Raw genomic sequence first — 13,154 nt, forward strand, 5'->3', positions numbered from 1 at the left:
AGGAATCTTTGAGTCAACATTGAAAAGTACCTTCTTGTAATGATTTCACAGCTTTAAATGTACTCAATCATTTTTTTTCGAGTACACCATGAAAAACAATGCCACTACATGAATATAGGACTTCCACAAAAATAATAAGATGATCTAATAGAAATAAGACAAAAAAACAATATTGGACACCATCATAGATAATTTATTTGTAAAATTGGTTATACAGCATATAGCCAATAATTCAAGGATTCAAACAAATGAAGAACTGAACGACTTAGTCATACAAGTTATACTGTGTAACTTTGTCAATATTTAATCAGTCTTAATCATAGATATAAAGATATTAAAACAATCCAAGCTGTACTTACCCCCCCCCCCCCCACACACACACACACACACCCTACATCTTCACCATGCAGTTACATTGATATTAAAGCTTTGCTGTTAAGAAAGGAAACCATCCTTAAGTGTAAAATAGCATTTAAAGAATAAATAATACAATTATTTGAGTCATCTCAATTTTAGCTCATATACTCTTCCTTTTTTATGCAGTAATGCCTCCAGTTTACCAGACACAAACATGTATGCCCTCTCTCCTCTTATCATGGACACAGAAGGAAATATTTTAAGAAACTCAAAACTGGATGAAACTCTGGATTATTGAGGCATTTTTATTTTAAAAGTCCATAATATATACTCTTCTTTGATCATATTATTGCAAGTCCTATATATAACATTTAATGGCCTGAAAGCACGAGGAGAACTGATAATCAGGGCATGTATTTCATTCCTTTCATCCTCGGTATGATCTGCATATCTCTGACGTCATCATGCTGTAGCAGCCAACACAGGTAGCGCTCCGTCCCCATGCCCCAACCACTGCTGAGGAGGGGTTTTGCTTGTCGCATGCTAATGTACCATTTGTAGGACTGCTCAGGAACCCCATGGTGCCTGAGAGCCTCTTGCACCATCTCAGGGGTGGAATGACGCTCACCAAGACCCACAGTCTCACCCAGCCCTATCAGAAGGTCTGCAGCTTTGGCTTTGCACTGCCCACTGCCCTCCACATACGCCTGGTAGAAGGGGACTCCCAGATGATCCATCTCAGTCAACCAAACAGCACCACCATATTTTTCTATCAAGACTCGCTCTCCTTTGCGTGTTAGCTTTCTGCCAAACTGGGGCTGACCGTCCTGGACCCACTCAACGCAGTCAGCAGATGGCATCATGGGAATGGCCTGGTCAAGAGGGACTCTTGGTAGTCCATGTTTTCCCTCTAGCTTGCTCTGCATGGCTTTGGCGTGCGTAAGGGTCCCAGCAGTGTTGAGAATTATATCTGAGTGTTGCTTCAACATGGACTTAGTGAGATGAGCCAAGTATCTCTCTGCTGTGCAAATGGCATCGTTCATATCACCCAACAGTTCACACTCCACGTGGTAGAACTGGTTCAGGTGCGTGGCATCAGGATCTTCCCCTCTAAAGCTGGGAGATATGTAATAGGTTCCTGGCAGGTTCTCCTGGAAGCGAAGAAAGTATTCAAGAACAAATTGCATTGAGTCAGCCAGGTAGATGTCCTGTCCCAGCAGGTTAACAGAAACTGGTTCTGAGTCAGATCCCAGACCCATCGGTGAGGAGATGGTGTCGGTGGTGAGAGGGGTCAGAGCATAGGAGTAATGGCAGAGACTTTGGAAATATTCCACTGTGCTGTGGAAAAGAGTGTTTTGAATCTGGAACAGGTTGCGATACCACTGGCTCTTAATGGCAAGTGTGGAATGGGTGACAGGGTTTTGCCATGAATGTGGAGCCCTGCACTTGGTGATTTTTGAGTGGACCGCTTTAAGGGTCTCAGGATCAGCAGCTGGCCCGTCCATCGATGACACATATCCAGGGTAGCTTTGATAGCATCCTGGTGTCAGCTCAGCAGGCGTAGTGCCATCAGGTGGAGGTAATAGAGGGATCAGCTTTGCATGAGCATAGTCAATCTCCAAGCCCTCAAAGATCAGTGCAACACCTCGAGCTTTCATCCCCTCTTCCAATAGTCGGGCAACTTTATGAATTGCTAAAATCATTGCTTTGTAGTCAGCTTGGTCCAATTTGAAGAGGTCACTGGACAGTGGTTTGCGTGGCACCACAACAGTAAGTCCAGGAGTGTTCGGGTATGGTGTAAGGAATGCAACATACTCACTGTCTTCCCACACTCTCCACTGTGGCTGCTCTCCCCGAACAATACGGCTGAACAGGTTGTTACAGGAGGGGTCCCCGAAAAAGTCAAAGCAAGAAGGTGCATTTGGTGTTGGTAATTTGTTTCTGATCTTGGCTTGAACCTGGGTCAGAGATTGGTCATCCCAGCATGGGCTACTTTTTGAATTGCAGTAGCCAGGATCATATGCATGGCATTCCTCTTCACCAGCAAGATGAGGCTGCCACTTTGGCTCGAGGCCATGAAGTGGGAGCAGTCTGATTTGTGCAGGATGATCAGGTGTTGGGTAGAAAACCAAGGCACAGCGCTGCACTCCCAACCGTTCACATAGTAGGTTTGACACAACACTTGCTCCTTGTAGCATAGCCACAAAATCAGGTGTGGGCAAGTGGAAGATACTGCTTGCCCCACTATTAGTTTTTCTCGTCAGAATGGTTGAGCCAGGGATCCAGGGTTTGGGATTCAGGTAGGCAACCAGCTCATCTGTTTCCCAGATCACATCAGAGAAGCTGTTCAGGGGCCTGAGGACCTCTACTCGTGAAATACCATCTATCAGAGAGGCCACAAACATTACGCCAGCATTTGTTTCGATGATGGCATCACCTTTAATATCCACAGCAATGATGCCTGCACATGCCCCATTCAGATTTTCACTTATCACTTCTTTGCATGCATGTCTAAGGCTGTAGCCTTTGTGATGGTAGAGACTAGCTATTTTCTGGGCAACTGTGTGCCTCAAAAAAACATCTCCATCTCCAGAGCAGGCAATTGCTAATTTGTCGTCAGCATATATTCCTGCCCCTACTACTGCTGTATCCCCAACTCGTCCTTTCAGCTTTCCTACTAACCCGCCTGTAGAGGAAGCAGCAGCCAACCCATGCCAATGATCCAATGCTACAGCTCCAACTGTCTGAGGGTGATTGTTTTTTGAGGTATTTCCACCACTGAGCTTTGCCGTTAACTCTGTGTGGCGTATATCCGTGTAGAAATACTCACACCCAACAGCTTTCTCCTTCTCCTGCACTTGCAGAAACTCCTCAGCCCCATTTCCTACTATGAGTGAATGTGAGCTTTTCTCCATGACACATCTGGCTGCTTTTATTGGATTCTTTACACTTTCCACACAGGCAACAGCTCCCGACTTCAGTGTATTACCATCTACAATTGCTGCTTCCAATTCATTTTTGCCATCTTTGTTGAATACTGAGCCTTTACCTGCATTGAACAGAAAACAGTCCTCCAGAGCCTCCACTGACCTCTGAACTGCGTCCAGACTCCTGCCACCTTGTTGAAGGACTTGGGATCCAAGGGTTAAGGCTGTCTGTAGAGCAAACTCAATAACCCCAATCACCTGGGTGTTCAGCATCATCTCTTCTCCAGCTCCACCATGGATCAACATAGTATAGTTTGGGCTCATGCCTGAGATGGAGTCAGGTTTGCTTTCCCCACTTTTTAGGCTCTTTCCAATCACTTTCTTTGTTTGGCCCTGTTGGAGTAGAACCTCCAGGGCTCCCATCTGATTTGCAATGGCATATCTAACAGCTAGAAGCATCACTAACTTCAGGTTTATCTTCATGTTTTCTTGAAGCTTCTGCAGTATCTGAGCAAAGCTCCCTTTTCCATTAAGCACAATTTGAACCCTGTCTTTTCTTCCCAGGTATGCTACAGCCAGCTGATCTTGTGCATAAACATTCCCTACTCCACACTCTACACCCTCAATGAGACTTGAACCAGTGAGGTATACAGATGGGCAACCAAAGGGGTCCAGAAACTTTTTCAATGGATTGTCAGATGGCAACAGTTGACGCAGGGCAGCTAGATGGGGACCAACACCTTGACCATTTTTAGTGTTTTTGATGAGACTCTTGTGCTCCATTAATGCAACATGGAACAAGCGTAAGATGTCAGTAGGGTATTGGATTTTCTTATCTGGGCCTATGCAGGACGCCAAGGCACCTACTAACTTGAGAGAATGCGTGGTGAGTGAGTATGTAGGATCACATCGGCCATGTTTGTAGTGGCGCATATGGGTAGGTGTGACAAGCACGTGACTGGCAGCTGATTCCCCAAGAGTCTGCCTTAGGGAAAGCTGCAAAGAGAAGTTGATCCAGGCATCATACAGGCCTCTGTGCTCTCTGATCGTAGAAAAGACATCAGGATAGGAAGGGACATCAAAAGTGAGAACTTGATTAGTTGCTTTTGAGACAGGGTTTGGCTTAGGGATGTTTACTCCTTGCAAGTGGAAGGTTAAAGAAGTCGGGCAAAAATAATTTACATCGTGAACTGTGACGGACCCATTCACATTTTCTGGTTCAGTGTGGGCTGGTTCTAAATCAACAGTCTCAGACAGATTATAGATACAACCACTGACAGACACAGCCACTATCCCATCCAAAACACTGTGCTCAAACAACATTCCAGCTGTGCAGTCCTTGAACACCACCAGGTTCATCATCTGTCAGAAAAGAAAAACAGAAAAACAAAGGTAGATATATCTTTTCAGTCCATTGAAAATATGCAAGTTGTTTGAACAGTATCACTGACAAACTTTGTGTACAGTCATATATTCAATTAATTAAAATAAACATGTTTAGTATAAATCTAATTTGTGTGTGTGGGATTCTCTCCAGTACCTTATCATAGTGTCTCAGACATGGACTGTCTCCTCCTCCTCCCAGCCTCACTGCATTGAGGGTATCGGCCAGATCAGAAGGTGCATTCTCGTCCTCCAGACACAGTGTCAGCACAGCGCTCTCCATTAGCCCCAGTGATGCTGCTGCTTCCCCTCCTTGCTCCAGGATCTCTTCCCTGACGGCGGCCCAGTCTTTACGAGGCAGAGCTGAGAGGCTGCAAATGACCGAGGGATCATTCTGTTTTCCTGCTCTGGGTTCATCCATCACCTGAGCCAGCTGGTTGTAGATGTCAATGAATGGTCGAGCAGACACTGGTCCACCAGGGCTGGGACGCCACAGTATGTCAACAGGGAACACTCCTCCAACACAAGCGATGATGGCATGGAGACTATCTGGGTAGACCTGTAAATTACAAAGCCAAAGATTAGATTTGGATAAAGATTATAATTCAATGAGAAGATTCACACTGCCATACATACAACCTTCTCTCCAGTTGTGTCTTGCATTTCATCTCACCTTAATTTGATCTTGAACTCTGCCAGGAATCCGGCTGGCAGCAAATACCTCCGACTGCTGCGTGTTTTCCATTGGTACATCGTCCTCTGCAGGTTTCGAGGGCTCACTGTACAGCTTTGCTGCTCCCCAGAGCAGAGCAGCTGCCCTCCCCAGCTGGGTGCATCGCTTCACTCTGGATGGAGGAAGAACCATAGGGAGGGCTGTGGAGGTGGGCAGAGGGTCAGAACACGAAAGCAGGCTTTTCTTGAACTGCTCTGACCCCCAGTTCTCCTGGCCTGCAAGTCTAGTTAAAAACTTCTGATCTGCGTCTTGAAGGACCTCCCTCTGCTGGTCCAGCACACTTTTGAACTCAGGGTAAAGGTCAGGGATTAAAGTGAGCTGCAGGACACGGCCAACTTCTTGCAGGGTAACATCTAACTCTGGAGCAGGGTAGTTGAGAAGGGCCATCTTGTTGGTGTGGAGGGGGCTGGTTAGAGAAGGAGAAAAAGAGAGAGAATTGGCCGTGATGTCAGAACAACATATTTTGAAGCATCTGAAGAGGGAAAGAAAAACATCTGCATGGGATCACTGTAGCATGCAGACAGGGCGAGAACAAACATCTGGCCTACTTTGTATGTTTATAATCTAAGCCAACAAAAGTCAGAGTCATCAGAAGCCGTTGAAAAGTCCCATGAAATTTGGTAGAGGCATTACTATTCACCCAATATCAACAGCTTTGGTAATCCCATAATTCTTTCGCATATGTATTTATTTTGTGGCTGTGTGAGGTGTAGCTGTTAAAATATGTAGCATCAGTTTAACATGTGCAGATGATGATCCATGCAATTCGTAACTGAAAGACTTTGACCTTCGATGAATTTGAAAAGAAAAGTCACCAGTGTAGGTCGACCTCACTTCCCAAGTTGAATTCAAATTGAATTAAAACCGCCCAAGTTGTCACTGTCACAACAAAACCAACAGACGGACACCATCGATTAGAATACACCCGTCCACCACCATGAACGTGGTATCATTACACCCGCACGTTAGCGCCGTCATTGTGACGATTTTTACTCTCACAAACTACACTTCAGACCTGGGAAAGACAGACAGACGGAGCACAATGCACAATATTTGACTGCACATCACCTGACACGCACCCTTTCTCATCTCCATTTACGTTGGCTTCACATGATGTCCAACCTTTCTCACATTAGCCGAGCCAGTAAGTCAATTATCTGAATTATGGCGAAGGGGTAGCTGAATCTAACACAGGTCTCTTTGTGTCATAATGTGATGAACATGAATGGAATGTATCCAGATTTTTACTTCTGTGTGAGACGATTCCCCTCCTGGACAGAGCAGCTATATGGACTGTAGCAATGTCTGATAACTGAGCCCACACACGAGGAATCAGTTACTACAACTCGTCGGCACAGAAATAAAGTTTGGCATTTTGTTCTCATTGGTTGTCAAGGAAATGCATACCTCACTGTTGGACAATTAGATTTTGTCCTGATTTGACTCATCAGTTCAAGTCATCCACACAAGGCTGCCTGTCTGTGTGCTGGATCAGCTCTTGGGATATGGATCTTATGATTTCAATAGCTCAGTTAGTGAAGAGAAGCAGCGCTAGCAATGTTACTTACTACTACAAAATACGTATCTATGAATCAATCACAACATTTGTGATTAAAATGATTGAATGATTTCATGGACTATAACTTTTAAAGACATTAACATATTTTCCAATTTAAACTACCATGTGCATCGTTTTTCTTATACTTTTACATTTTTTGTCTTAAATTTCTTCATTTATCAGAAGTGAATCGATACGACAGAAGCGAATGGGATTTTGTTCACGCTGCTTGAAAATATTCAAGATATTTAAGAAATAGCAACACGTCTTTCCAAACAACTCCAAGCCGGAAAAACTGGAATGGTTGGTTTCTACCAAACAAACAGTCAATAAAAACTATTCACAGTGAAATTAATTAACATACCGTGATGAATTTGAATATTTATTTTATACCCAATTAAAAACACTACTGTTACTAATTGCAGATACACGTTTTGTGCTCCAGGACCATAGACTCGTTTCTACTCGCAATTATTCTATAACTATTCTAAAGACAAGATATTCATTAAAAGGTCAGCTTACCTCAGTGTGGATATTTCTCTCAAATCTGGCCAGTTGGTCGGATGGCAGCTCAGTCAGTGGTAGGACGACAGAAACTAGGCTTTATCTTTAATGCAGAAGCAGTGACTCCAATGAAGCAATTTGGTGTCTTGCCTCCTCCTTCTCTGTCCAAAATGCAATATATAGCGCTCTTGCTCTCTCGCTCTCTCTCTCTCCCTCCCATGGTCTGTTACACACCCCTGGATATTTGTTGGGATTACTCTGCCTTAAACGTGGCACCATTGAATAAATTCGGCTATTTAATATTAATATTTGAGGTTGGCAAAATTAAGACTTATACAACATTAATGACCAAAACATTTATTATGAAAATAATAAAGGTAAAAAACGACAAAGGTTAGTTTGTAATATGCACACCGATGGGAAACAGTTCTTTGTCTTTATACATTTGGCTCATCTCTCCCACTCTGGTTGGGTTTGTTACAAAGTCAAAGGTCAGGATCTTCTGATGACATCAAGGCAACAATGCCTTAGTTAAAGCAATCAGGCCAAGATTCATTCAGTTGTACAGGATACAGCATGATCAAGGTTACATTGTATGAGATTCAATCATGATCAATCAAAGGGGAAATTAACATGATCATATTGTGGTCAAAATGTTACATTTCCCTTACAGTCCTGAATGGACAGAGTAGCTGACTCTCTAGTTAACCATGTTCCCTCTAGAACAATGAGATCATCATCTGCAGCACGTCTATCAGAGGATCCCGACAACAGCCAACTCTGTCAACCTGCGCCTACAGAACCAGTCTGAACTGGTTCTGAGAGATAGCCTTAGTCCTCCTATATAAGATCCTTGCATTTGATTGTTCTCTATCTTCACTCTGAGATCCTTGTGACTTTCCAGATTTCCATCACACATCTTTAAAATAAAACTTAAAACATTTATCTTCGCTTCAGCCTTTAACTATAGATCTTGCACTCTTATATGTTTCTTAAAAACTGGTTTCTTCTTATTGTAATTAAATTGTTTACATGTGCACTTGCAGCTGCATTCCTTGGGTTCATGATATGAGTTTGGGTTAGGTCTCGATATGAGGAAGTGTGAGTCCTGGACCTCTGTGTTCGGGATCTGCGCTCGGAGCTCGTTCTTGCGCGTCATGGAGACTCAGACCCGAGCTGTGGTGTCCGGCCAGTGGCTGGCAGAGGCCGTCCGGTGCAACCTCGTCGGTCCCAAGCTCCGCGTCCTGGACACGTCTTGGCATTTGCCCGAACTGAAGCGGGACGCGAAGGCTGAGTTCGCGCAGAGGCACATTCCGGGCTCCTTGTTTTTTGACATAGTGGAGTGCAGCGACCGGAGTGCTGCGTTCGATCTCATGCTGCCGACCTCCAGCCACTTCTCCCGCTATGTGGGCGACCTGGGCATCGGCAGCGACACGCACGTAGTTGTGTATGACACCAGCGAATACGGGTCGCACATCGCGCCCCGGGTGTGGTGGATGTTCCGGATGTTCGGACACAGCCTGGTGTCGGTGCTGGACGGCGGCTGGAAGAACTGGCTGGGGGACGGTCACCCGGTCACAGCGGAGAGCTGCGTCCCGGAGCGCACGGAGTTCAGGGCCGCTGCCAATCTGTCCTGGGTGAAGAGCTTCGAGGAGGTGCTGGAGAACGTGGGCACCAGGCGGGTCCAGGTGGTGGACGCCCGGCCTATAGGCAGGTTCAGGGGCACTGAGCCGGAGTTCAGGGAAGGTGAGAGGGTTTTATTTTGCAGCATCATTTAGTTTATTTGTCATTATTATTAATTTATTATTATTACATTTATTATATATTTGTTTGTGTTTTCCTTTGGTTCGGTGGTGTTAAGAAGATGAGGGCATTTTAACACCACTGAACTTAGATTTATTTTGTTGACTGTCACATGAGAATAAGAAATATAATAAAGTATTCGAATGTGACAGCCAACAAAATAAGAAAAACTTTTTTATTTTAGAGATTATTTTAAAGAAATTGACAGTGGGCATTAATTTACAGGAGCCAATCAGATTCCAGGATCTGGCCACATCCCTTGAGTCACGTCAACTTTTTTTGGAATACATTTTGTTTGCTTTCACATAATCAATCTATCAAATTGTATTTGTATAGCCCATATTCATACACAAATAACAATTCGTCTCATAGGTCTTAAAAAGGTGCGACATCCTCTGTCCCTCAACAAGAGTGAGGAAAAACTACAAAAAAAAATAGTAACAGGGGAAACCCAGCTAAAGTTTTCTTAACAGTTTTGTATTGATAATTAACACATTAAATGTCACATTGTCACACACAAGAGCTACCAAAAAAACTATTAACAGGGGAAAACGTAGAAACTTCAGAGAGAGCCACATGTGAGGGATCCCTCAGTAACAGCTGGATTGATCGCCGAGTTTATTGCCCAAACATTTTCATATTTCTCATTCCTCTCTCTCACCCGCACAGATACGCTGCCTGGCCATTTCCCTGGTGCGATCAACATGCCCTTCACTACCTTCATGGACGCCAGCGGGAAGGAGCTGGAAACCGAGGGCCTGTCCAAACTGTTCAGAGAGGCAGGGGTGGACCTGGAGCAACCGCTGTGGTCCACCTGTAGTTGTGGTGTCACCGCGTGTCACGTGGTCCTGGCTGCTCACCTGCTGGGCCACACTGGGGTGTGTGTTTACGACGGCTCCTGGTTTGAATGGTTTAAGAGGGCAAGTCCGGAGCACATCATCTCAGAGGGAGAAGGACAGAAGGTCTGAACAAACCACAGCAGACAGGCAGCATCTGAAGAGGTTTTTCACAAGGGGAAGCTCTTGAAAAATATACACTTTCTTTATAGAATCATATATGGAGGTTGTATTCTTATAAACAATTTACAATAAATGGTTGCCTGAGGTCCTTGTTTCCTTTTACTCTGTTAAAATAAAACCAGCCCCTGCATGGAGCGAGTAGCTGATTTTGTAAACTTCTCTCAGAAGTGGCGGAACAGCCTTTAACTATAGATCTTGCACTCTTATATGTTTACTCACTTTCTTTCTTTTCTGTTTTTCATGGATTTATTTATTTTTATTTCCTCTTCTTTTAAATGTCATTTTAACATTTTTAAACCGTGTTTCTTAAAAACTGGTTTCTTCTTATTGTAATTCAATTATTTACATGTTTTTATTTTTTATCTATATTGTATGTGAAGCACTTTTGAGCTGCACTCCTTGCTATACAATTAAAGTGTATTATTATTTTTTGTTATTATTACAAACAACATTTTCCACGGAGAAAGGTGCATGGATATTGATACATATTCTTATTTTTATTCTCACTATCTGCTGCTGTAACAAGTGGGAGTGTCCTGGTGTGGGATCAATACATTTTTATATGATCTCACGCAGGACTTAGATTAATTTACAGAAAAAGAGAGGATATTCTTTATTAAGGTGGGAATGATCTGGAACTTCCATTAATTCACCACTTGGGTTCATGGGATGAGTCTGTGCTTTGAACTTTCCCTGAGAGGAAGTGCGAGTCCTGGACTTCCGAGTGCTCCGGTCGGGATCGCAGAGAAAGACGCTCCGGTTCCCCCCCCCCCCCTTGCGCTCGGAGCTCGTTCCTGCGCGTCATGGCGGCTCAGACCCGAGCTGTGGTGTCCGGCCAGTGGCTGGCAGAGGCCGTCCGGTGCAACCTCGTCGGTCCCAAGCTCCGCGTCCTGGACACGTCGTGGTATTTGCCCAAACTGAAGCGGGACACGAAGGCTGAGTTCGCGCAGAGGCACATTCCGGGCTCCGTGTTTTTTGACATAGACGAGTGCAGCGACCGGAGCTCTGCGTTCGATCACATGCTGCCGACCTCCAGCCACTTCTCCCGCTATGTGGGCGACCTGGGCATCGGCAGCGACACGCACGTAGTCGTGTACGACACCAGCGACTTCGGGTCGTACAGCGCGCCGCGGGTGTGGTGGATGTTCCGGATGTTCGGACACAGCCTGGTGTCGGTGCTGGACGGCGGCTGGAAGAACTGGCTGGGGGACGGTCACCCGGTCACAGCGGAGAGCTGCGTCCCGGAGCGCACGGAGTTCAGGGCCGCTGCCAATCTGTCCTGGGTGAAGAGCTTCGAGGAGGTGCTGGAGAACGTGGGCACCAGGCGGGTCCAGGTGGTGGACGCCCGGTCTGCAGGCAGGTTCAGGGGCACTGAGCCGGAGCCCAGGGAAGGTGAGAGGGTTTTATTTTGCAGCATCACTTAGTTTATTTGTCTATTTATTATATATTTGTTTGTGTTTTCCTTTGGGTTCTTTCCTTGAGCAAGAGTCAAGTTCTGTGTTGTTAAGAAGACGAGGGCTTTTCAAGGGCCAATCAGATTCCAGAAGCTGGCCCCACCCCTGGATTCGTCCTTTATTTTAGATTTATTTAGTTGACTGTCACCTAAGAATACGAAATATAATAAAGTATTCTAATGTGACAGCCAACAAAATAAGAAAAAACTCTTTATTTGAGAGATTATTTTAATTTCTCTGGGGCCAATCAGATTCCAGGATCTGGCCACATCCCAGGTGTCACCCATGTCTACCTTTTTTGGAATACATTTTGTTGGCTGTCACATAATCAATCAATCAATCAATCAATCAAATTTTATTTGTATAGCCCATCTGTCTCATAGGTCTTAAAAAGGTGCGACATCCTCTGTCCCTCAACAAGAGTGAGAAAAAACTACCAAAAAACATAGTAACAGGGGAAACCCAGCTAAAGTTTTCATATCAGTTTTGTATTGATAATTATCACATTAAATGTCACATTGTCACACACAAGAGCTACCATAAAAACTATTAACAGGGGAAAACGTAGAAACTTCAGAGAGAGCCACATGTGAGGGATCCCTCAGTAACAGCTGAATTGATCGCCGAGTTTATTTCCTAAACATTTTCATATTTCTCATTCCTCTCTCTCACCTGCACAGATACGCTGCCTGGCCATTTCCCTGGTGCGATCAACATGCCCTTCACTACCTTCATGGACGCCAGCGGGAAGGAGCTGGAAACCGAGGGCCTGTCCAAACTGTTCAGAGAGGCAGGGGTGGACCTGGAGCAACCGCTGTGGACCACCTGTGGTTCTGGTGTCACCGCGTGTCACGTTGTCCTGGCTGCTCACCTGCTGGGCCACACTGGGGTGTGTGTTTACGACGGCTCCTGGTCTGAATGGTTTAAGAGGGCAAGTCCGGAGCACATCATCTCAGAGGGAGAAGGAAAGAAGGTCTGAACAAACCACATCGGACAGGCAGCATCTGAAGAGGTTTTTCACAAGGGGAAGCTGTTTGTCTGCTGCGACAGATCAAGACCACTATACTGTGCATTTAGAAGCCTGTGCATGTTGAGCTTGTTATAAAATCTACTCACTAACATTGGCAGTAGCAGGTTTTGTCACCTGACATAATTGATTGATGAAAATCTCCTGTGCATTATGCAAATGTTTTAATTTTGAAACTTGCATAATTTAGAATAATTATCCTGAAATAGTTTGTAATTGTTTGTTGAATGGTCCAAGATGTTTTTGATCCATCTCTTGAAAATTCTTTCAAGAACAGGAGAGGACTGACTCTTGAAAAATATGCACTTTCTTTATAGAATCATAGATGGAGGTTGTATTCTTATAAACAATTTAGAATAAATGGTTGCCTGAGGTCCTTGTTTCCTTTT

General features: G+C 44.7%; 3 protein-coding genes across 5 annotated transcripts; 2 read left to right on the forward strand and 1 right to left on the reverse strand.

Annotated features, from left to right (window-relative positions):
- Positions 1-193: 193 nt before the first annotated feature.
- LOC117766673 lies at positions 194-7,828 on the reverse strand. Its single transcript, XM_034593945.1, has 4 exons — positions 7,481-7,828; positions 5,341-5,806; positions 4,825-5,226; positions 194-4,646 (listed from the first exon to the last, which is right to left on the reverse strand). Exons 2-4 carry the CDS (start codon positions 5,785-5,787, stop codon positions 762-764), a joined length of 4,734 nt encoding a protein of 1,577 aa, XP_034449836.1. The 5' UTR covers positions 5,788-5,806; positions 7,481-7,828; the 3' UTR covers positions 194-761.
- A 682-nt stretch (positions 7,829-8,510) lies between these two features.
- LOC117766103 (thiosulfate sulfurtransferase-like) lies at positions 8,511-13,138 on the forward strand. 3 transcript variants are annotated; one of them, XR_004614665.1, is made up of 4 exons: positions 8,511-9,208; positions 9,935-10,253; positions 12,767-12,800; positions 12,832-13,138. XR_004614665.1 is itself a non-coding variant. In XM_034592811.1 (3 exons), the coding sequence occupies exons 1-2, from the start codon at positions 8,554-8,556 to the stop codon at positions 10,231-10,233; spliced, it is 954 nt and encodes a 317-aa protein (XP_034448702.1). In that variant the 5' UTR covers positions 8,511-8,553; the 3' UTR covers positions 10,234-10,256; positions 12,770-12,784. The 3 variants fall into 3 exon arrangements, 2 of the variants coding, with proteins under 2 accessions (XP_034448702.1, XP_034448701.1); XM_034592811.1 differs by lacking the exon at positions 12,832-13,138 and having other exon boundaries at positions 9,935-10,256; positions 12,770-12,784; XM_034592810.1 differs by lacking the exons at positions 12,767-12,800; positions 12,832-13,138 and having other exon boundaries at positions 9,935-10,362.
- zgc:162544 (3-mercaptopyruvate sulfurtransferase) lies at positions 10,859-12,773 on the forward strand. The gene is made up of 2 exons (XM_034592812.1): positions 10,859-11,676; positions 12,419-12,773. Exons 1-2 carry the CDS (start codon positions 11,088-11,090, stop codon positions 12,715-12,717), a joined length of 888 nt encoding a protein of 295 aa, XP_034448703.1. The 5' UTR covers positions 10,859-11,087; the 3' UTR covers positions 12,718-12,773.
- Positions 13,139-13,154: the final 16 nt, after the last annotated feature.

This window comes from Hippoglossus hippoglossus, chromosome 8 (genome assembly GCF_009819705.1).
Source record: "Hippoglossus hippoglossus isolate fHipHip1 chromosome 8, fHipHip1.pri, whole genome shotgun sequence".
Taxonomy (NCBI): Eukaryota; Metazoa; Chordata; class Actinopteri; order Pleuronectiformes; family Pleuronectidae; genus Hippoglossus; species Hippoglossus hippoglossus.